The sequence below is a fragment of the Drosophila obscura genome, unplaced genomic scaffold, assembly GCF_018151105.1.
Source record: "Drosophila obscura isolate BZ-5 IFL unplaced genomic scaffold, ASM1815110v1 contig_186, whole genome shotgun sequence".
Taxonomy (NCBI): Eukaryota; Metazoa; Arthropoda; class Insecta; order Diptera; family Drosophilidae; genus Drosophila; species Drosophila obscura.
This window is the reverse complement of record NW_024542774.1, coordinates 2,948,249-2,973,686: the sequence shown is the minus strand read 5'-3', so window position 1 is coordinate 2,973,686 and position 25,438 is coordinate 2,948,249. Positions and strand designations below refer to the sequence as shown.

The 25,438-nt window shown below is 45.4% G+C and overlaps 1 protein-coding gene across 5 annotated transcripts in view; it reads left to right on the top strand.

The window, feature by feature from the left end:
- LOC111070981 overlaps positions 1-25,438 on the top strand; it is a 37,175-nt gene that overhangs the window by 6,862 nt on the left and 4,875 nt on the right. For all 5 annotated transcript variants that reach the window (XM_041592861.1, XM_041592860.1, XM_041592859.1 and 2 more), the window contains 3 exons: positions 9,376-10,233; positions 24,568-25,157; positions 25,234-25,391. In XM_041592861.1, coding sequence (XP_041448795.1) covers positions 9,376-10,233; positions 24,568-25,157; positions 25,234-25,391 — 1,606 coding nt within the window. The remainder of the gene's footprint in view (positions 1-9,375; positions 10,234-24,567; positions 25,158-25,233; positions 25,392-25,438) is intronic.

The window sequence follows — 25,438 nt, the reverse complement described above, 5'->3', positions numbered from 1 at the left end:
GACTGATTCCCGCGCAACAGTGTCTTAGCATAGCCTCTGACAGCTTATGCAGAAGAAGAAGAAGATGATGATGGCAAAGGGCATTGGATCAAAGTCCACCGCAAAGACCTGCCAGCGAGTGGCAGCTGCGATTTCCTCAAACAATTTTAATTTGGCCTTGTCCCCGGGGCCAGTTCCGGCTGGCTTCGAGCTGCAAATTAGCAAACATTTCTCCAATCTCCATGCCAGGAGTGGGCAAAGCTCTCTATCAGCCATCACTGTTCCTGTTCGAAGCTCCCCTGTCTGCCTGTCTGCCCTGCCTCTAGGGTCTTTTTGCAAGAGCAAGTGCAGAATTTATGATGAGGCGAATGGCAAGTGGCAGCATTCAGGCTGCGGCCTGTTGATGTGTTGATGCCACTGCAGCTGCAGAGGAGGCAACGGCAGTGTCAGTCTGTCCACTCGTGTCGAGTGCTGGGCCAGGCCTTAGAGGGCTTACGACGATGGGAGTCTGTCCCTGCTGCGTGGCTGCAGTGCATAGTGAAGCATGCCTCGGGGCATGCCACGCGTTCTTGCCAAGTGCGATTTGAATTGAGGCTCAGACTGCAAGTGCAGTAGGTGGAGAGTGGGAAGCAAAAACCATGTTCATCTGATCTCTGGGAAGTGTGTAACTGCCATCAAGGCAGGATCTCACTGCAGTCCACGTTGGTCATTGAGTAGTTGTGCTTTGAAAGAGTTTACACCTATGCCTAGAATTTTTTCCTGTGTGTAATCTCCATGCCAAATAATCGCCCTTTTGTGCAGAGTAATCTCCATGTCGAGCATCGTAACCCTTTTCCAACTGTTTTTTTTTTCTGTTCGCTCTCCTTTATGATCCACTGTTTTTGCTCTGCCATTTCCTTTTTTTGTTAGCTCCACCACTTTTTTTGCTCGTCTATCCGGGCGGATTGGAGTGGCAATTGCAGCTCAGAGAACAGAAAAAGCGATGCAATGGGCCCACAGTTTTGGATTGGTTTCATGCAACTTTTACCTGCATCGAACTGCAAGTAAAGGCTCCAGTTTCAGTTTCAATCCCCTCCAATTCAATTAAAACAACCTTTGCCTTTGCATTGCCTTGGTGGAATTTAATACAAAATTCTGTGGAGCACGCACACCTACTATGCAGCCTGGCCTGGCTCACTGGATGGTGGGACCCACCGCCCTTATGTTGGTTAAACTTTTGCAGCAGTTGGATAGCATTGCAGAGCGGAACGGAGCGGAGCGTTGCGGAGCGGAGAGCAGGGCGAATGTTTATTTGTGTCAAGGATGTGTACAAAATCAATTATTTTGTAAGCAGTTGCGGCTGTTGCTGGCACTTTTGGTGCCTGCGCTAGTGCTGCTGTGGCAGTGGCAAGTTGCAAGTTGCTGCCTCCGATTACATCATTCCCAGCCAGACAACAAACAATGCCGAAAACTGTCATAAATTGTCCGCCTTCGGGCAAATGGTTTCCAGAGCAGAACTAAGGGAACAGTTGCTGTCTGTCTGACAACTCCCCTCCATCGCCCTGATTGAATGTGAATCTGCAGATATAACATACGGGTATGTACATATGTACATATGTGCTATGTACTGTATGTATTGATTTGATTTTATTTCGATTAAACGTGGAGCTTGGCAATTGATTCCGGGAAATGCCAGATTAATGCATGAAATAAAATGAAAAGTTACCCCGGAGAAATTTTAATAATTTCATGAATTTAAAACAATCCTGAATCCAGCGTGGATTTCTTTCTTTTTTTTTTACATATAGTATATATGTAAAATTCACTCGATATTTAAATTAAAAGGCTTTAATATTAAATATTCGTACGATAATATTTATGCGGATTTCTTTGCCTGTTCTTAAACACTTTTTAAGCCTATTAAGCTGCAGCTCAAATGGTGGCACATTAGTCGGTACCAGGGACCAGCGACGCTGAGCTCAATTAGTTGGCAGCATGATTAGCCAGGCTAAGATGTCTGCTGCTGCTGGTTGTGGTTCACCTTCGGCTTGCAGTTGGTTCCGTGCTTGAATCGCTTGAAATGTTAATTGTCCCGCAATTTGCATTTTGAGCTTGTCAAATGGCAAATGATGCAGGGCAGGGCAGGAACTTTTTGTAAGTCGAGACGGAGAGAGCGGGAGGTGCATTGATTGGCCCATTAAGGCAAAAGAGGTAACAGAACGCACTCACCACTGCCGTCCGCTGTCCCTTTGTGATACTTGAATGCAATGTCCAGGCTAAATACACAAAACAATTACATTAGCCCCCAAAGGGTGGCCCTGGGGTCAGGGCTGGCTAACGGGAGCCCCATCCAACACGGGGCTAATGCAATTATGTGTGCTGCGTCGACCGGGATTCTCGCTTTGACTCTGCCTTTGGCTCTTCTGGTTCGGGGCCCTCTCAGCACGTCAAGTGCCTGGGGAATGGTGCGCACACTAAGTGGAGCACTGCTGCAGTGCATCCCCATTGCCATTTCCTTCTATTTCATTTGGGTTTTTCATTTCTGCCGGCGCTGAGCGTAAATTATTCAATGAGCATTGTTTGAGTAAAAGTTGCAAAATGAATTTCTACTCAAGAATTTCATTACGAGTTCGAAAACAAGCGAATGCTGAATACAGCAAGAGGTCTGCAGAGGGACGGATGCTGGGAACGAAAGGGAATATAGACAATGGCCAGGGTCCCTTCGGTGGCCCCACCCTCCATCCCATACCCATACCCATACCCAACTCATGCTCCCTCCACTTGCCCAGGGCTTGTTTTTGTTGCCGCCTGTCCGCAGTTGTCCACATGTTTACATCTCATTTCATTAAATTCATTCAACTTATTGTTGTCATTAGAGGGGGTGAGGGCCCACACATACACAATTCCTACACCTCCACCTTACACCTACACCTACACACACATGCAAAACGCCGGTAAATGTTTGACAAATTAATGTTGATAAAATTGTATGGCATAACGACAGGCGCCGGCCCTTTATCCTGCGAGTGTATGTGGAAGTGTGTGTGTGTGTGTGTGTTAGGCAAACAAAAATGTGATGTGACAGACAGACAGGTGCGTCCCTGAATATCCCTTTGCAGGGTTCACATCTTTCACCCTTCACTCCTTCAATTTTCGCTTTCTTTTTTACTTTTTGGGCGCGGTTTTTTCGCCCAAAGTTTCTGCCGTTGTTTGCCCGATAATGGGGGCCTTGTGGCCATATAGATGGATGGATTGATATATGCATAAATAATGAGTGATAAATACACGCGGCGCTGTTTAAATATGATTAAATTGATGGGCGCCCTGCAGGTCTGCCTCTTCCACACCCCGACACAACGACAGCCCGACACCCTGACACCACGCCCCCACCCCGCCTACCGACCAACCTCTTCAATCGACTCTGCCTGGCCTGCTGCTCGAGTTGATCGATTGCCTTTGATAATGGGGCACATAACATAATTTCTGCATTATTGCATTAGCTTCAAAGCGTAATCAGGCATCTGTTCGTGCGTGTCAGTGTGTGTGTGTGTATGTGTGTTGTTTGAAAAGGACATAAGATGGGTAAATATTTGCCTCGATAAGGAAGCGGCTTCAATGTGGAGCAGCTCAAAAGAAAAGCAACAACAACAAAAAAAAAACTATAGCTGTAGCTGGGATTAATACTTGTAATTGCCATCAAAATCAGTTCCAAGAACCGAGGAAAAGTGTCCCCAAATCTGTGTAAAACACACCATAAGGACCTGTACGAACCCAGCACTCCCGCACTCAATTTAGCTGTCTTTAGTTGCGTGCTGAAACACTTTGTGTCATTCGAGTAGACCTTGGGGAGTGTTCCCTGAATTATGCACGAACTGTAATTGTCCCGAATGGAAGAAGGACGCTCGCTCCCTGCTCGTTCCGGCTCGGAATTCACATTTTACCAATGGTAATTTGTATTTTTTTTTATTTCTCCCACACACACACACACACACACACTGAGTTGACGGCTCACAAGTGCCAAGAGAAGGGAACCAAGTAGGGTGCAAAAGTTCCTTGGTGTTGGGCAAACAATTTCCGCTTTATTTGCATTAGATATCCGCTGGTGAGCTCGTTTGCCTTTCCCTTTAGCCATCTGCCTGCCAATTGCACATTGAAAATTGTTGCATAATTGTGAAGAAGACCCACTGAGTGGTGGTGGGTAGCAGTGGCGGTGCAGAGCGCTCCTGAGCTGCAGGATTACACTTGTTATGCAAAGCAATGCAGCTGGCAAATGCGTGCAGATCGACTATGTGCAAAACAATGCGAAATGGCTGCGACTGCGACTGCAACTGAATCTCAACGAGCAGGCGGCAAGAGAGAGAGAGAGAGAGAGACAGGTGGACAGACAGAGAGGGAGAGACGAAAGCCATGTGCCTGCGAGTGGGGGCGTGGAGGCTGGTGGAGGCTGGTGTAGCCAGGCCTGGTGCATGTTTATGATTTTGACAACAAAACGGCAACGAATCCAACGAGCATCAAGGTGAAATGGCAAGGGATGGGGCCAACCCCCAACCCCCGTTTTGGGCACGGAGCTGGCACTGCCATGTGACAAACAATTTGCCTACGCCCAATGTTTCCCCCTCCCCCTACCCATCCACTCTCTCTTCGCCGTGTGCCTCCTGCCACGCCTGTCCCTTGCGGCCTACCAGCCACGTCAACGCGGCCATGTGTCTGTGTCTGTGCCTATGACTGTCACTGTGTGTGTCTGTGTGTGTGTGTGGATGTGGGTGCCCATCCCACTCTCTCTCTTTCGCACTCAGTATCCGTGTCGCCTGTCACATTTTTACGCTTCTGCACAACACATCTACACTTTTTGCCCTGCCTGACACACTGCATAAATATGTAAGAGGAAATGTCGGACTAAACGAATATTTGATACCTCCCAGGGACTACTCTCACAGCTCTGACTGGGGGATGGTTGCCTAGCCTATATGCTTCGCAAATTGCAAATCCTATTGCAATCCGCTGACTAGCGAAGCAGCTAAAAAAGATTCTCGCCAAACAATGGCAAAGCGCTGCGCTTTCTCTGCTTTAAGCTATTCGCCCCCTGTTATTACAGGGTATCACACACACACACACCCACACACAGTTTTGTATGCATGCATTTGAAATTTTGAGTGCTGCTTGCGACATGTTCTTGGGCTGTTGTTGTGTTTCCATTGCCGTTTGTCGTTTGTCGTTTGCCGTTGCAGTTGCATTCTTTTTCCCCAGCTTGAATTGTTGACAGGCGTTAAAATTTGACACACACACACACACACACAGGCGTAGTGGCATATGTGTGTGGTGTATGCCATGCCGTATCAGTATACATACGTATGTATGTGCGAGAGAGTGCATTGTTTGAATTGCCCGTCGAGGTTAAGCTGTAACATTTAAAGTGTTGTCGGTTCCGCTTGCCGTTTGCCATTTGCCATCGCAGCTGTTGTTCTGTTCTGTTCTGTTCTGGCTGCTCCACCAGCAGATGCTGCAAAATGTTGCAGTTGTTGCAGCTTGTTGGTGTTTAGCTCAAGTGCACTTTGGGTTTTTTTTCTCGCCCTCTTTGGCCCCAGAAGTTGACGTTCCTGTTGTTGTTGCCGCCATCCGCGGACAGGCCAGAGATTTCTATTGCCCTCAAGCCGGCGCCCCCTTGCTTTGAATAATACGAGTATTTTCCCGGAGCACAGCGACCCTCCCTCCCTTTGGCGGAATGTATGAGTATATTCCCTAATCAAGGCATTACATGTTTAGGCCATGTAAGTGTAAAAGGATTGGTGGTGGAAGGTTCACAGTCCAAGAAAGAGAGGGAGAGACAGCGACGGAGATGGAGATGGAGACGTACACACATATCCATCAGAATACATTTGCACGCTGATTGTCGCTTGGCCTAAACTGTCATGGGTCAAGTGGTACTGGCAGTGGTATAGCTACAGCTACAGCTACAGCTCCTCCTGCGGCGACAACTCAACCTCCTTGGCCCCCCCCCCCATACGACCCGCTCTACCCTGTGGCTGACATCATTGTTAGGCCAGTCCGTTTTCATTGTCTAAGCATTTAGGAACTCGGCCCTTCCCTTCGCCTTTCGCCCTTCGTGGCTTACTAGACATTGTGGACCCGCCTTTCACAACCTGGCACAAAGGATCACAGTCACAAAGGACATGCCCAGCTATCTATACATATGTTTGTATGTATGTCAGTATGTATGTAAGTCTCCTACTACCACTGCGTGTGCCATTAGCCATAATGCATACTCCATTATGACAGGGCTTTGTTTGAGCTTTTTGCTCCTCCTTCACCACTTTTTATTTGGTATGTGCAATGTCCTACCGAGAAAAAAAAAGAACGCGAAGAGAAAGAGCGGCAGCCAGCAGGCCTGATTGGACAGGCGTCTCCTGCAACTTGTTGTTTCGGCTACAATGGAGGTCCCGTCCCGTCTCGGCTGTCCTGTCCTGTCCTTCACTTTCAGGTCCACACCAAAGTTAATGACAACTTGAAAAGGAATACTTTAGCCCATGGTAGAGAGAGCTGTGAAGAGAGGGTGTGAGAGAGAGGGCCAGAGAAATGCTCTGACCTGAACTCATGAATGTTTCATCCTGCAGCCATGTGTCCACTGCCCATGCCGCTGCTCTCGTCCACTGCCCATGGCCATGCCCCCTGCTCTTCACTGCCCTGCTCTGTGTTGTGTGTATTGAAATTCCTGTTGCAATTTCAGTTGTCCCCTGACCAGCTATGAATATTTCATGCTCCTCTCACTGGCATTCCAACTGCATAGGATTTTAACACATTGCAGTGGCATTAAACAATCAGGAAATATTAGAGCATGAGCCTGAGCCTGAGCCTGATGATACGAGTCCGTGTGGTATTTGTGGCTGTGGCATTACAAATTCATGACTCTTTCGGCAGGCTCTTAGTAGGCTCTGCACTTCCGAGTGATACAAAATACAAACTCAATCTATAAATCCCCTCATTCTTCAGGAAATTATCACAGCTTTGGCTTGTCTTGAAATTGAATATGCATAAATTAATTATTAATCGGTTTTAGTTGTGCTTCAACTTGAAATGTTTTCTCATTATCAAAGTTTCGCATGATGAAGTGGAAGAGCTTGAAAGTTTCACAAAGTTGTCCGAAGAGAGCGGTGGGGTGGGGCAGGGTGTGGGGTGGGGTAGGCTACGCTTTGCAACCTTTTCTGATACACAAATTGTAATTTCTTATTTGGCCTGCTGCGGAATTGAGGAATTTATCTTTATATTTTTTTTGTACCCCTGCATTGTGTATGGGATGTGTCCATTCCCCCCATTGCCAGTGGTCCCTTCCGTTGGCCATTCACCACCATCCGCCATTCCCCTTGCTGAGGCCGCATTGTTGTGCATTGGGCCACAGCTGGTCGGCCATTAAATCAACAATGGCTGCCTGTACACGTGCTCCTCTAACACACTCTCCCTCTCTCTGTGTTGTGTGTGTGTGTGTGTGTGTGGGATGGTATGTTTAGCTGTATTAGTTTCTCTTTTGTATGATTTTTCATTTGAGTTAAGACCCCACACCATCAATTCGCCCGTAGCCGTAGCCAGGGAATATCTGTGCGTGCTGCAAGTGAAATTCTCTGCTTATTGTTATTGCCCGGGGAACATGAACGTGGGATGGCATGGCAAGGAGGAAATGAGGAAAAGGGCACACAGGACACGCAGCAATCGAGAGTTGTTGATTGTTGCATATTACTCACGGCTGGAAAGTTCAAAGGGTCAGAGAGCATCGCATTCCATCCTATCCCATCCCATCCCATCCCAATGACCAGTCGAGCAGAGTTGATGCTGAGCAAACGGAGTACTCTTGGAATTGCTTTCAGTCGTAGATTCCTCATACGCACATACTTGCATATATATATATATGTATATGTACATATGTACATATTTCATTTACTTTTCTTAGAATTAATATTAATTAATATTATATTATTATTATAATTTATTTTTTGCAATGTTTCTGATAGCATTCACGTATCAATGGGCTCGTAAAGCATCCAGTGCTGAAAAGAGTTGAGTACATACATAAACACACACACATGCGTATGTATGTATGTACATACATATGTTAAATAAACTGGGTAATCCGGATAATTTCCAAGCCATCTTGCCTGCTGTCAGCAGTCTGTATGTATATACAGGACTACATAAGAATGCATCAAACGCCTGGGGATTACAAATTCCCCCCCTACCCACCACTTGAGCTCATAAATATTCATGCTCCGGTGAGGTAGCTGTTTAAGTCGAAAATTGTTTTAAGCTTCTTCTGCTGCAACCAGCTCCTGCTGTTGCTCCTCCTCATCCTCCTGCTGATGCTGCTGATGCTGCTGCTGCTGTTTGGTGTCATTCAATATTGATAGTAAATGCCGTAAAGTATTTTACGGAAATTCTTCAACGGCTCCTCCACCTCCTGCTGCTGCTGCCATTGCCATAATGCGGCTGTTGTTGTACTTGTTGTTTTGGCCGTTGCCTTGAGTCTCATGCAAGGATGTGGAAAATTCCAACGAAGTGCGGTCATTTTAATAACGAAAAACATCAGCTCTTTATGCACTCATTGCACCCCCTTGTTGTTCCCTTTGGGTTGTTCTGTTCTGCTCGGTTCTGTTACCAGCTTTAGCTTCTATTTGCTATTGTTGTTGCTCTATCCCTGCCTCTCTTGCTCTCTCTCTCTCTCTCTCTCTCTCTGGCGCTCTTTGTTGTTGCACTTTATGACTTTCGCTGTTGTTGTTAGTCGTGTAAAAGTTTTTCAATATACCAGAGTACTTTTTGTTTTTGCAGCTGCCTTTTGTTTTGCTCTTATTCTGTATGTACCCCAGTGCCTGGGGAATTCCCCCTTCCCCCGCCCCCCACCCGCCAGCCCTAGTGTTTCAGTGTGTGTGTGTGTGTGTGTGTGTGTGTGCATATCACAGTTGGATGGTTTAATTTTAAAATCACACAAAAACAGTTAATTGGGGACGGAACGTGGATGCCAGGCTACGACTACGGGAATCAGCAGTAACCGAAACACGAAATTGTGAGATGTGAATGCGAATATTCGACAGAAATTAATGCAAATATTGTAATTATCTGGTTGGACAATCGAATTACTATTTTACTCTTAGCGGCATTGGCACACACACACGCACAGCACAGCACATGGATTACAAATTAATAAATGCCAGAAGAGAGGCACCTAGGAACCATTTAACACAGACACAGAATCATCAGAACAGAAAGCAGCAGCACATCCATATCATTAGAAGATAATCCCTGGATACTCGTATTTTATTTTGGGGATGGGCTTTCATGGGGGTGACATTTTAGGGGCAGGGTGTGAGGGTTTATTGAGTAACTTTATTGCTGATTTACTCCTTTACTCAATTAAATTGTTTTGCTTCCTTTCAGGGTCAGTGCTCGGCTGGCACACTGCCCATGGCCTGGGTCGATGAGGGACCTGGGCCACCAACGTGTCCGCGTTCCTGCGCCGAACAGCAGCCATTGCCACAGAAACGGACAGCAGCGGCCGGAGAGGGGTCCGTGTCGAAGAGGAGCGTCAGCAGTAACAATAAAGCCAAGTATTTCGTAAACTATAAGACATCCCAGATGCGCTTGGGCCACAGCAATCGAGTGATGTCGCGTGTGCGCAGGGAGCGAGATCGCAGCGATGGGGATCCTCCGGTCACGGACATACCCACTACCACAGAGGCCGACCAGGACGATGAGCTGGAGCTGGAGCTGGGGGAGAGTGCGGCTGCATCCTCCACCATGGCCAGCCCCAGCAGCGATGATGCGGATGCGGCGGCAGCGCCAACGTTGTCCTACAGCCATCTGCATGCCCAGCCGCAGATTCACCTCGACACAGCAGACCAGCAGCAGCAGCAGCAGCCGCAGCAGGGGCACTTGCACGCTGGCGCTGGCGCTGACGCCGAGAATGAGGAGCAACAACAGTGCCTTGATTATCTGGGCGATGCCGCCGAGTCGAGTGCGCAGCATCTGTGTGGCCTGGAGTCGCCCGCGGAGCTGCTGAAGCGTCTGCGGACGCTGCGCCTTCGAAACTGCTGCGAGCGGAGCGTGTTCAGTGCCCTGCACACGCTGGCCCTCAACGCCACCCTCTCGGACAGGGGCGAGTGCGTACGCATTCTCAGCGACCTGCTGGAGGTGGACTCCCTGGCCAATCGCATCACCTGCGAGCTGGCCGAGATCCTCTTCCGCTTCGACTGTCGGCAGGTCTACTCGCTGATCAACCAGTGCGACGACTGCAAGGTGAGTTATCTTTTCAAATTAAATGGGGGGCCGGTGACCTCTCGAACAATGAGTTGGCCTCATCCCCCGCCCTCCATCTCTATAGTCATTCCAGGCCAGGTCAGAAACATTTCCGCACCGCGTGACATTTTTGGTTTCCTCATTAATTATTCAAGTTGGGCCACCAAAAAGGGGAAAAAACACTTAAAGCAGTAATCTGCACTGAGAGAAATTTAAATTCCTTAGCCATACATTTAGAGTGTTCCGATTTGGCCGCAGTGTACTTATTTCAAGTGAAGTTTTGGAGTTCAATTTAAAACCAATCCAAAAATCATCCGCGAAATATCGTCTGTCTTTCGCCCGGTGCACTGGCTCATTGAGAGCTCATTCCGGCTGCGGCCCATAACCACAGCCAGGACTCGCTGGTCCAGGATTTCGCATTTCCGAAGCGTAATTATGAGGCTGCCGGGACAAGGCAGTCGCAGTGGCAGTGGCAGTTTGCGCAAAGGCGGAGACGGAGCAGGAGCAGGAGCAGGCAGAGTGTGAGTGTAGTCCACATTGCGGTTAATTTGTGGCACTTAAGTCTGGCTGCAGCTGTCGCACACTGAGCGCGAGAGGCAGATAGAGCGAGCGAGCGAGAGGGAGAGAGAGAAAGAGATAGGGTTGAGAGCAATTTTGGTTGCATATTTGATGTCTGTTTCATATAATTGGTAATTATTTGTCAAGTGCTGGCCAAAGATTTCTTGCCTTAACCTGAAAACGTGAAAATGGTCGGTGAGGGGGTGGTGAGGCGCTGCGGGTGTGTGGTTTGGTGGCCAGAAACAATGACTACGCTAATGAGGGTCTCTGTACGCAAAGGAAAAACCTTTTGAATACTGAAAAATCTCAGAGAGCAGGACGAGAAGGAGGTGCCGAGGGCATGCTGCAAAAAAAAAAACGAAATGTGAATTGCGCTGATTAACAAAACTTGAGGCAAATGCTAAGCAGACAGCAGCAACAACAACAACAACAACAACGACAACGACGTTTCAGGCCAAAAATACACATGATGTGGGGTGGGGGAGGTGCTGGGTAGATGGAGCGAGGGGTAGGGTAACAGGCAATGGGTAGTTGACTGTGGAAGTGGGTTGGTTGGTTGGTTGGTTGGTTGCAGGTGCCGGGAGCAGCAGACATATATATGTACACACACAAATTTAAATTTAAATTACGCATACGCCTGGTGGCACACATTTAATGCGCTGTGCAGCCACAAAAGCAACAACAACAAGCTGGCAGGGTAGGGCTTTAAACTATACGATAGAGTGAGTGGTGGTGGGTGGTTGGATAGCTATAGCGTAGGATATAGGGTACGCAGAGAGAAAGAGAGAGCAGTCTTAACATGACATTCTAGTTCGAAACATTTCTGGCTCTCTCTCGCTCTCGCTCTCCGCCTGTGTATCCTCTCTTTGGGAATTTCAATTGGAAATCAGGTGAAAGCAGAGAGAGAGCCTGAGATAGAGCAGTTTTTCCAACAGCGGCCAAGCAAAGAGCGGCTCTCTCTCTCTCAGTTTCAGCTGTCAGCAGAGCTCTCCCTCTCACCCTCTCTCTCTCTCTCTCTCCTACATGACTTTGGGGTTTTGGAGATTCTGCAAACTTTTCTGCAGTTTATATAAGTTTCGAAAAGTGTACTGATTCGTTTTCATTTCCGACAAAAATCCACAACATTTATTTAGGGTTATGCAATAGAAAATATGTCTTTTATTCAATTTATGCACAAACTAAAACGAAATTAGCTTAATTTTTTGGGTTTCTGATTTCCAGCCGCAATATATTTCAAATATTTCAATTGCGCGCGCTTCCCTTCTCTCTCCTCTCACCACACTCTCTCTCTCTTGGCCATTCAGCAAGCGGCTTCAGCCTCGGTCTTTGGTTCTCGGGCCGCAAACATATTCCAGCATGAGGCTGCTTCGGCCTGAAACACGTTTTTGCACATGGCCAGCAGACCATGCTGGCACGGACTCCTCGGACAGTGTCAGTGTCAGAATCAGGGCTCGAATCCAAAGATGCCGATCAAGTTGTAGTTGATTTAAATTAATTATGTTGGCCTTTACCACAGATGGTCATCATAACTGGCTCTTAAGACTGCCCCTCGAACATATAAATGCCCGTATATATGTATTTATATGTATGATTCAACTGATATAACCACAACTTTGTCTAATTAGTCACAAAAAGCTTGACATTGTGGCAAACCGCAAAGGGAATCTCACTGTACCGGGAACGGAGAGGGACCCGCACGAGCCTTACCTCAAGCCCACATTTGTCTTGCTTGTGGTCAGAAAATCATTTTGTATGGGGTGGGCACCCGAAATAGGGCTGCTCCAGACCCAAGGCCCTTTTGATGGTCTCATAAATGCGGTCATTCGATTATCTGGGACATATTCAAGTAAATTTCAATCATTTTCATTGCACCACCGCATAGAGAATGGCAGAGGGTTCGCTTTTTGTGGAAATTCATTTCCGAATTGGGCTCCTTTTGGGTTAGATTCTGAGGTAGCTTAACAGTAATTGCATGAAAAGAAACGACTAGAAATTGCTAACAAGAAATAGCAGGTAGAGGTAGGATGAATATAAATTATTCAGAAAAACATGCATGCGAATTGGATATACAGAACACATAGAAGAATACCAGGAATATCATCACCCTTCATATTTCTAGTGCTTTATAGTTGAATGGAATAAATTAAAATTATTTTGAAGTACCTTCAGACTTTATATGTATGTACCTTAGCTGATCAATTCAGCCTATATCAGCCATTATGTATGTGGCTTATATATTAAGGGAAATACGCTAGCAATTAGTCCGGTCTTACATTTATACGCATGTAAGTACGTGTATTTACTCCGTATTAAATTTCAATTTGTGAATCTTCAAACTTCAGTTCCTGTGCGTTGTTGGCCCACAGGCAACGTTTATGCCACGCCTGCTCCCACATGTGTATATATGTATATATTTATACTCATGCCTACATATGTATGTGTGTATGTGAAGCAGTATTAGTAAGTTTTTTGTTTTGTTTTAATACACTTTATTGTGGGCCATAATCTATTCCCATCGAAGATTTCGATTTGATGTGCATAATTTTTGTTTTCCTTTGCCCCGACCCCGACCCCGCCCCCGACAGCTGATAACATTTTTTTTGCTTTGCTTTGACGGCGCGTGTGTTTCATTTACTTCACCCACACCCACACACCCACGCAGTGCTTTAGTGTGTGTAAATTTGCATTTTACATACGCACATATACAGCGACGCACACATAACATATCACATCACATAACCTTACGTCATCGGGTGAGTGAGAGTGGGTGTTATTGGTGGGTTGGCTGGGTTTGTCGTTGAAAGAAAATTGTCAAAAGCGGAAGTAGCGTAATTTCATAAATGATTGATTACACAGACTTTACACGCATTCTCACTTATGTACGTACATACAACACCCACACACAGGCAGACAGGCACACACACACAAGAACACTCTCCTCTCTCATATTTGCTTAGGTGTTTGGGCCATAAACGCTTTGCTGCTGCTGCTGATGCTGCTGCTGCTGCTGTTGTCGACTGGCGACAGCTGACATCAGCGAGCTATATTACACTACAGCGCCGTTTTGTTAGCTCCACATTCCGCCCATCATCATGTCCCAGTCCTTGTTTCTTGTCGCCCTTCCCTCCCCCTGCTACACCGCCATACCACCACGACCCATTCAAATTCTGCGGCTGGACACATGTGCAAGACGACAGCCAGAAACAACACAGAAAAAGCAAAAAAAAGGAAAACTTTCCGGTGTTCCAATAATCTTTTTTGTTCGCTTTCCTTTTTCCCTTTGGTAAGCTCAACTTTTGCGTTAGTTTCCACCTTTTTTTCATTTCTCTTTTCCCTTTTCCTTTATTTTTTCATTTGGTTTGCTTTCATTTTCAATCTAATAATTTATCGACTTTTGTGTGGGTGCTGGCTGGATCTTTCAGATAATCCGCAGAAAGGTGGAAGCATCTGGCGACAGATTCCAGATTGATGGAATCTACTTAGGTTCAAGGGGGCTTAAAGATGGGTTGACTCTCCCCATCCATACATACATACATATGTATGTAAATACATATATTGGATAAGTGTTGTGGTTCAAGTCACAAGCATCGTACCAGAAAAGAAAGGTTGAAAGGATAGATAGATGGATCTAAAAATGTTTCTCAGGCATTTTCAATTGATAGATTGAAACTGATCGCAGGATAAACTTACATATATTTTTCGAAGATGGCAGTTTATGTTCACATATGTATATCTTTCTACTCGTAGTACATGCTTAGCGGCAATCAGTTCCAATCAGTTTCTTTTAAACCAATAGCCGCAAATTGAATATCATGACATGCATTTGTATGTACATACATACATACACCATCCGGACTTGAGCTGGAAAGATCCCAGAGTATTACAACGGAGCACAGATGATGGAATTTGCAATCTATTTGCCTTGGAAAGGAAACTATCGATTCCTAATTGAATCGTTTTCCCTTCCCCAACCCCACCACCACCCTCCACGAACCAACAAACAGACATCATCTGTGTCAGGCTTCAGCTTACTCCCCCCTTTCCCAACTTCAAAGTTTCTCCCTCCCCCCCCCCCCAACACATTCAAGGAAAAACTTTCTCTTCCACCACCCAATAAAAATTCCGTATCCGCTGCGAGGGCGCTTGGTGAAAGTTCCTCTTAAAGCCCGCAAAATGGATGGCGCAATGCAGCGCAAAATTGGCCAATTGGTAGAAGAAGAAGTACTCCATGAACACCATAAAGAACATGGGTGAGGGGGTGGGTAAGGGGGGAAGGGGAAGGAGCAAAAGGAAGAAGTGGTAGAAGAGGCGCTAATGTGACCAAAGGAAGAACAAGAAGCAGCAGTTGGCAAAGTAGCAGCAAACGATTAATCAATAAAACGAAGCCTGATGAGCAGCACACAGACAGTCGGATGGACGGATGGACGGACGAACGGTCGAACAAACAGTAGGCGAGAGAAGGAAAGAGGTTTCAGAGAAAGGGTAGCAGGGGCAGCAGCTGCTCCCTGCTCCCCTGCTCTTACATACGTTGACTGGCAATTCTTTGTCCAAACAGACGCACAACACACACACACACACACACACACACACACACAGAGAGAGAGAGAGAGAGAAAGAAAAGACTCGTTGCTGACACAATATGAAAAATGTTTTTTTTTCCCCCTTATTTGAGGGATTTGAAGAGGGGCTGGCGATGAGGGTGAGGCGGCAGCCAGCGGTACCAGCATGGGAATAGAGGGTAGCTATAGCATGTTCGTAATCCACAATCGACAAAGATAAATCGCTTTTAGTGTGCTTCAAAGCATTTATTTAAATTTAAGCTCTGTCTCGTTCGCCTCTCTCTCTCCCTCTCCTTCACTCTCCCTCTCTCTCTATCCATATCTTTTGCTCTTTTCCTTTGTCTGCTTTGGCAAAAGTGAAAATCGAACCCAAAAACTGAACCCAAAACGAGGCAAAGGCAAATGAATTATCTGCTGCTGCATAGGCTGACGTCATAGATACACTCCACTCCCCCCTGCTGGCATCCCTGACTACATTCGGTTTTGGAGGGGCCAGCATGTAAGATGCCACAAAAATTATGCCACACCCACTCTTCGGCGGGGCATTAATGAGCTGCCAATGACTCAGCCTCAGTCACAGCTTAATGGGCAAATTAGTTAGTTTCAGCATTGTTCTGCCTATGCAGACACGGCTCCGACAAACACACCAAATATGCCTGATAATAGCTGCCAGCTCTTCCAGCCACGAAAATATTCACAGTAGTCGCAAGTACTATCTTTTTCCAGCCCTAGAACACTCATCACTCTCCCACGCAGTGGACACGGTTGATTGGTTGGATGGTGACTTGAGTTGCATTTAATGTTCACATGTTGAATATCGGCATCGGGTTGCAACTGCTCTTTGCCGCTATGAATGGACATTGTTCGATGGCAAATGGCGCGACTTATTTTTAATTAAACTTTCGATTCATATACTCGTGTGTTCTGTCACTTAAGCCGCTTTCAAGGAATTGCACACGCTGCATAACTCAAATATGGAGGATGCCAGCACCCGCATCCAACATGATTGAACTGAATGTCTTTTAGTCCATTGAATGGGCTGCCTGCATTCTTATGGGAAGGAGGAAAATGTTGCAGATGTGGCTGCCACACACAGACATATGCAGAGAAATTGACTTCCATGCCAGGACAACACATCGGAGCTCAGTTTGTCCTCGCATTTGTGTATTTACTTGTATGTGCCACTGGCATGCATTGTATTTGAATTGTCAAATCAGTAGGAGGGGAGACCCAACGCCCCACAACCCAAGGGATGGGCTGCAGAGGCAGGCAGACGGTGGCACAATGGCCGACGATGGGAAGTGCACAGACAAACAGGCGGATCCGACTCTGCCTCGTGCTCTACCCCCCGTCTTTGTGTGCATGTGTGTATCAGTGCCGTCAACGCCTGACTGACTGACTGACTCGACCGGACGGAAGCTGCAAAATAAAATAAGCATTGAATTTACTGCAAATAGGGGAGGAGGAGGAGGAGGAGGAGACTGGGATCACGTATCCTTGGAAAAACTGGCACCAATGAAAGGTTAAATCTGCAAAGATCTCACTAATTGGTATCCATAGCATGCCAGAACTGGCGTAGTTAGTCATAATCTCCCCATCTGCTCAAAGGCAACGCTCAAATGAAGTGCTAGCTAATGTGTGGACCCACAGCTGAGTCCAGTGCCAGCTCGGGTTTGTTCTGCTCGGATCGTGAAAGAAATACAAAATGCTAATTACAAAATGTGAAATAAAAATGCTTTTGATACGTCCAGCAAAAAAAAAACACTTCAGTGCACTGCGACAAAAAAAAAGAAGGAAAAAAAGGAAAGCCAAATCAAATGGGGTTGCAGTTCAGGTACCCTGAAGGAGAAACACAATTGAAGCAAAGAGAGATGATCTTTATATTAAATATGTAAAAAGAGGACAAAGGGTTTCGTTTGAGGAATATGCTCGAACAACTACTGGAAACTAGATTTAAAAAGCTCATTCCAAGTGACCTTTTCATTTCCCTCAGTGTATGTACACGACTGTGTGTGGCTAGATGTGCGTGTTTGTTTGTGTTTTCCTTAATGTATATGCATGTATGTATGCAGTGCCTGTGTACATAAATTTCGACACTTGTCAGCCAACATATCCGTCATAAACATTCCACATCAGCCACAACGTAAATTTCACTTAAATATGCAAATTTTCCTCATCCTCTCCTGTTCTGCCCCGCCCACTACCATGGCAAAGACCCCGCGCGGCATGGGCTAGTTGGACATACTCGCGTTGCATCAAAAAAAAAAAAAGGAAAAGGATAACAAAATGAAAGAGTGGAATTTACGGGCTCGGGCTCAAAGCAAACATGTTAATTGAAAAATGTACCACACAATCTGTGGAAAAAATGGTGTAAAAAAAAGATTTATAAAAATGTGTACCTCGAATATTGTATGCACAATGGGATATAAATGCTTTTGGCCACTTTTGACAGGCAATTTAATTTACACTAGGGCGGCATTTTGATGCCCAATTAACCAGACATACCAAAGGGATGGAAAGGGTTGGTGAGGTGGAGATGGGCGGCGGAAAAGAGAGCCGCAGTTACATGAAAAGCAATAGAGTTGACAATAGAAAATTAAGTAGGGACAGCCAGCAGGAAATGAATGCGGACAGCAGCTAAACAAATGTGCCACAAATGTTGATGATTATTTCCACTGACACCATTTTTAAACTAGCCGCTTCGTACCGCCCTCTCTGAGCCCCGTTAAAGCGCCAACAGCATTTGACATTTTGTTATGGGATTTTGTGGGTTTAAATTTGTGCATGTTGGCCCAGAGCACGTCGTGGCAGCTACGAGTACAGTGGTGTGGGAATGGTATCGCAGCTTTATGTGCTGCACTCTGCTTGCAACATCGAGTCGCGCTGAAGGTAGTAACACGTGACCGTGTGGCAAACAAAACAAACGAACCAATGAACCAGGCAGAAACAGAAACAGAAACTGAAACCGAAACAGTACCAGAAAACGGGGAATGAGAAAGAAAGTGGTAGCCATAAGACACAGGGCAGAGCGGGGCAGGGCGAAAGGGTGAAGTATACATAATGGCTCTTGCTACAGCCCTGGTTGAATGCTGCAAAAACTGCTCCTGAAGAACACACACATACACACACACACAGTCACACAAACACAAAACCCACAATCACCCACACAGACACTCGGAAAATGGTTGGAAAATAAAAGTTTATCCTTGGACCAAAAGCAAAAGCATTACTGAAGCGACGCCCACAGAAAGACGTGGAGAGGGAGGGGGTGAGTGAGTGGGTGGGTGGGTGGTTGGCTGGCTGGCTGGATTGTGGGACAGGCAGTGCCTGCTGTGCTTATTGCCAATGCGACAACACGTGCCACAGTTGGTCAAGTGCGTTGCAACTGCAACTGCGACTGCGAGTGCGAGTGTGGCTGAGGCACTTTTGTGCTGGTTAACAAAATAAACACACGGACAGCGTTCACCGAACACTAGAACGCGAACACACACCCCCTCACACACCCGCACCCACACCCACACCCATACCAGCACACACTCTTTGAGGCATGCTGAACTGCTGTAATTGTATGTGATCAAATGGATACTTTGGCTGCAGTTTCCCCCACCCTCGCCCCAAAGGGAAACTGGATAGCTACCATTGGGTACGTGGACCCAGTACTCGTAGCATATAATTTATCCGCTGCACAATCCGTGGATCTCGGCGACCTTAAGATATAAAGCCACAACATCTTTGGCAAATTTTCACAACGACTTCTTTCTCCCCCAAACAAATTGAGAAAACGCACAGTTTTATCCTCACTTTGTGAGCAAGGCGGATAGCCATAATCCACACCAAAAAGCACGTCTACTACTACCAATTCAGCAAAAATTAAATAATAAATTTAGAATCGCATTGAAATCGCTTAAACACATTTCTAAAAAAAAAGCTTCAATTGAGAAACACATTGAGAGGGCTTAAATTTGATTATTGGATTTATTACTTCTTGTTTTTTTATGAATTTAATTTAGGCACCTTTTAAGTTTACTTTACAGAAGTACCGAATATACTTACGAAGTTTTTGTGGTTTTTGTTATTTATTTTAGACATATAAACACACGCCGCATTCTTTTAATTCTTTTATGTCTTGTCACACACCCTCACAGAATCTAACTTCTCACAGCTGTAAGGGTATTTGGGGCATCATTTAATAAAAGAAAAATTTCCATTGCATTGTAGACTGCGCATCGTGACTGCACATAATTGAAGTATTTACTTGACCGAAACAATAACCACAGATATTTCGCATTTACATTTAATGGCTGTAAAAATCATTGTTGATTGTTATTTATGGAGTGAATTTTAATAAATGTATTTTAAATTTGCAAATTCACAAATCTGTAGCACTCGCATATGCACACGCACACATGCAGGCAGGCAGGAAGGCAGGCAGGCAACGTTTCGTTAGCCATTATGTAAATTGGCAACAACATTGAGCTGCAGAGCCAGAGTCAGAGCCAGGCACGAGCACAAACACGAACGAGGCCGAAACCAGGCCAGAAGCGAACCAACAAAAAAAAAACGTCGAGCCATCCGTAATGGCAGGGTTCTTACTACTCATAAATTTGCTGCAATGGTACAAATCAAATCATAACTTATTTGCATACATACGAGCCTAACGTGGAACGTTACGACTAGCAAATGAGAGTTGGGGAAGGTCTCCAATCTGTAGATTTTGAGTGAGCATGTGTGTGTCGTGTGTGTGTGTGTGTGTGTGTGTCGTGTGTGTGGCCATATCAATTACATTACATCGTCCATGGCATGGCATTTTGTGTGCTGCGCAAATCTTTTGCCAAATTCAGTCACGTTCCCATAACACACTGACCAAGACCACAATAAGGATCCATACCCAGACCCAACGACCCATAACCAGACCCAGAACTGGACCCGGCCAGGACCGAAATGAAAGTGTATTAAATTCCTGCTGAATTGGTTTTTTTTTCCCTCGCTGTCTCAAACTAGCATCGAAGCGAGTGCGCTTAGAAAGCCATAAAATATTTATGTTTCAGCCAGTTTGCGAATGAATTTGAAGGCCAATGCAGAAGCATAAACTTTGATACACTCAACCGAGCCAATCGAATTGTGGATTGGCTTCGCTGTAGTAAAGTGGAAAAACAACGAAGCAAGCGCAGGGCAGGAGGGGATCGATAACGCAAACAATATGCAAGGGCAAACAAAGTTGTTCTCATTTGGTTGGTCATTACACCGATGGCACTTTCACTTTCACTCACAGCAAATGAAAAGTTTTCTCTCTCTCTCTGTCTCTCCCCCAACGAGAATAATTAGCCAAGAAGCCTTAGAAAATGGCAAATATGAATGCCAAGCCAGAAGCAATTTTGTGAAGGCTAAATGGGTATTAATTGTGGTACATTCTTACACACTCAAATGCCAGTCGACCTGTGCCGCTCAGCGATAGCGTATCAATTCTGTTCTCTTTTTTGTTTAGTATGAATATGAATCGATTAATTTTTGGGCACATTTTCTGTGGTGCAATGCGGTTGGATGGCTTACTTCTGTACATATGTATTTATGATTATTATTTTTTTTATTTTTTTATTACTCGTGTTTGTGTCATTTCTTTGGTTCAACGGCTTATGAAATTATGATAGTAAAACCCGACGACACCAATGGGCAACAGAAACACCGACATCAACAGCAATGGCGGCCATTTGAAAACTCGTAAATCAAGCCCCACGCAATGTCTGCTCCGTTTGGCAAATATAAAAGATATTTTTCTTTCTTTTCTACTCCCTTTCAAAAATAAAGCAAAGACCAAAAAAAACCAAAAAAAAAATTCAATTATTTGCCATATGAAACGGTCATTGACTGACTGATGATGGTCAGTGGCAGCGGGGTCTTCTCTGGCCTTTTCTTTGTCGAGTATGACCCCATCCCCAGACCCTTCCCTCGCAAACTTTCACTTTGCCCTGCATGACCTTAACCCTTGGGTTAGCTATTAATGTTTACGAGTGACGGACGACGGGGCGAAAGTTTATTTTGAGAAGCGTTGGATATTCTTGGGGGGTACCATAAACATTATAAACATTTATATGGATAACTGTTAAAATGGCAAATATTTGATGAACTCTTACGGAAAATTGCTGGAATTTGAATTTGAATTGGATCGAAAAAGTCACTGGCCTGAGCTGGCCTGAGCTGGCCTGTACATTGTGCACATATTCCAATTAAACCATTTTGGACTGGACCCCACGCACTTGCCTCTCTCCCATCATTATCACATATTGAGTTTCCCAATTTTCGAACCACAAACCCGCACACAGCCAGAGGAGAGGGCCAATATGACAATGACACATGGAATGAGGTGAGGGGATGGTTGTGGAACGCGCAAAGGTTCCACATCGCTGGACAGGCATAACTCTGCGTATTTGCTGCCCTCATATGTCGCACTCTCACAGCATCATCCTGCCCCACACATACATACCTACATACGATATGTACATGTGTATGTATGCTATCAATGCTGCAGGCTGCATGCTGATGCTGATGGTGTCATGTAGGAGTAATGGATGAAAAGGACGAAAATGGGGATTCCGTGGGTGTGGAATGACTTTTGCGCCTCGCATTTAAATGAAGGCAGACTTAACCGGATTTCACTGTGTGGCCAGAGGAGCTGTTGGGAATGATTTTAAATCCACTTTCCGCATGCACCTTCTTCTCCTTGGTCCATGGGGATTGACTGGTTTCCCATTTTTTTTGTACTTCGGTTTGGAATTTGGTTTTGCGGGTAGTACCTACCATAGATGGTGGCGTGGCTATATGGCCTGCCTCGTGGCGGCTCACTCAACAGGCTCCAATTAACTTGCATCAACTGCGTCAGCAGCTCACGGCCTCTAATTGGGTTCGCTTTTACTGCTTTTTTTTCCATCCTATTTCGGTGTGTCAGTGGTGCAGTGTTCGTCACATACTCAAGCTGTTGCTGCCACGTGCAACTGCCACAAGGAGGCTACGAGTAACTCATTTTATCAGAGCGAGAAATCGGGATAGGGGGCGCCCTACGAAAGTGTCCCATTAATGAAAAAAATACTTTTTGTAATTAAATAATAATTTTGCACGTTGACTGCATGAGGGGCGAATATCAAACGATAACGATGAAGACGCCTACGCAGGCCCCAAAGCAACAGCTTCTCCCACCCGCAGACGTATGTATACGTGTACTATGTCGATATTTATCCATACATGTGTATGTGCTTGTGGTTTAATGTCAGTCACTCGCTGAGTTTATGGGGTCGTTGTCTTTCATGGCCAAAACAAAATGAGTATAGTTCTTGATGAACTACTCACAAATGTCAAGGCGATCTCATATATCCATATAGAGCGGTATGTAGGAGTATGTACGGGATGACTAATTTACATATACATATTTATATATGTATGTACATGACGTGTTGCAATTATTTTACCAGTTGAAACACATCAAATGTGAGCTTTAGATTTAATTTATGTTATTTTTGGATTTAACTCTGATGTTCCGTTCAATAAAAAAGGAATATCCAATCCACTCGTAGCTGGCTGGCCTAGCTGCCTGAAAACCTATAAGTTTGTATTTGCCATTTTCATTACTTCATTACTAGGTGCTGGCCATAAGTAGCAACGCCTACAGAACCCAGCGGCAATGCACAAATATGTAATTAACATGGCCATTGCAGGTGGTGATGGTGGGCTCGTTCTGTGGCTGCAGCCAGTTGCAGTCGGCCGCAGGGCTGCTGGGCAGCATTGCGTATACGTACGTATGCGTAATTTATGAATGCGGCGCACGCCTTTGCGGTTATCACGGGCATAGCCACACCCAAGGAATATTCAGCCCAAAAGACAGACAGGGCGTGGCTGGAAGGGTGCCTTGTAGAGGTTAATTCAATTAGTGTTGTGTTTGCATTTGGCCTTTGCCATGCTTTGCTTTGTTTTGTGGTGCATGCCACATGCCTCTCCAACACACACACACACATGCACGCATCTGCATCTGCATCTCCACATACAATTGCTATAATTGATTTAGGCAATCAATGCACTTTGCTGCACTTTAACTTGAGGCAATCAAGAGCCTGGATAAATGCGTACATACATGTACATGTACATCGAGAAGCAGCTCTGCCTTTTCGGCTGCTCACTGCATACGGTCAATATTTTTCAGCACTACAAGCTACATACATATGTATACATGTAGGTACATAGGTGCTTATGTACATATTAAAACTGAAAGAAAAACTTAAATTCGGTCTAGTCTGAAGCCCTCCAGGCAACTGTAATGGCAATCCAAACAGATGAGATAGCCACAGAAATGTTGGAAAATGTTGCAAAATAGCTCAAATTTTATCCAAAAGCAAAAAATCTGTACAGGCCTCCAGAATAGTGGAGTTGAGCTGTATGTTTGGTATTTGGCTTTGACCAACATTTGTGGTGTGCCGGATATTAGGTGTGGATGTGGAGGCTGTAGGAGAGCTAGGAGCGGAGCCGGACCAGACCAGGAAATTCCACAGAAAACAGCTGCAATGCACATAGTTAGGGCCAAATTGAAAATCACAAAAAAAAACTACTACCACAAACACATCAACAACATCGACAGCCAACAACGAAAACCGACAACACATCAGCAAAGTATAAGCAAAAATATTTTTCCTACCTGGCAGCAAATTGCCAGCTAAATGAAAAACTGTTGGATGATTGAAGGGCGACGGTACGGTGGAGGAAAATGACATACAGATTCAAAACTAATATATGTATGGATTGAGTTGTGATTCAACGAGCTCAAGGGGAATCTCCGAATTAATTGTTCGGCTGCAAAAGTATGCAAAATATTTGTCTGGTGAGGATGTAGAGGGATGTACCTACCTACTACTATATGTATGTAGTACTTGGATCGATACTTTATTACTAAACGAGTAAGGTGTAAGCGATAATAATATATGTATGTAAGTTTATCCAAGAACAGATTATATGCTGTTAGATAGCTACAATTTTATTCATAGCCAGTTCAAAAAGGGAATTCAATTCGCAAAAACATGTATAAGCTCCCAATAAAATACTAGATTCAGTTTAAAGCATTTAATTGCATCAGCATAAATCTTAATCGGTTTAATAAGTATAAGCGTGACCGAGGGAATTTCCATTATTAATGTAACATTTTTCATTTGGTTGTTTTTTATTGTTGTTTGTTTTGCAGGAAGCATATCGTCGCTGGGTATGCAGTACACTGGTGCCATATTTTGCCGAGCCAAAGGACGTTGCTCCACCCGGGACTGAGCAGAGCAGCAATGCGAAAACTCCTGGCAAAAACAAACGCTCGGCGTGGAGTGCAACGCGGACTGAGGGAGGTGATGTAGCTGGTGTAGCTGGAGCTGGAGGAGTGAACGGAATCAAGCATAAATCTCTGAAATTAATCAGCAATAACAATAAATCAAATAACGGCAATAACATGAACGAGCGTCAGATTAATCAGAAGCCTGACAAGAGCTCGAAGGCGAATGGGAACGAGGAGAACACGAACGCAAACGGCAATGTGAACGGGAACGTGAACGGGGACAATGACCGCAATGTGGAGGATGCGATTGGCAGGGATCTGGCTCAGACATTCTATGATGTTGTTGGCATGTCTAATCCCCACCAGAGCCAGGTGTCGGATGTGAATGGTGGCGAGGGGCCAGTTGCCATGGCCGCGGCTGAGGCTGAAACACAATCCAATAATTTCATATCGACTGCCAATAATGCGGATCCCAGAGGCTTGGATCCAGTGATATCAAAACTTCAAAAGAGGTAAGTTGTCCCACGAAGCCACGAAAATTATCAGACACAAACATAATTCGTTGCTCTATCTCAACACCCACGGCAGATCGACACGCAAGGCGGAGTTCCGCAAGCGACGACGCATCCGGCCCTGCCTGAGCGTCTGTCAAACCGTAGAACAAAAGTGCCCGTATCTGCTGCCCGCCGACCGCGCCCCTGCGCTGCCCACCCAATATGCCGGCGAGCCGACATTTCTTTGCCTAGGTAAGCCGCCCCTGAAATCTATGCCCTCTCAATTTTGTAATACTACA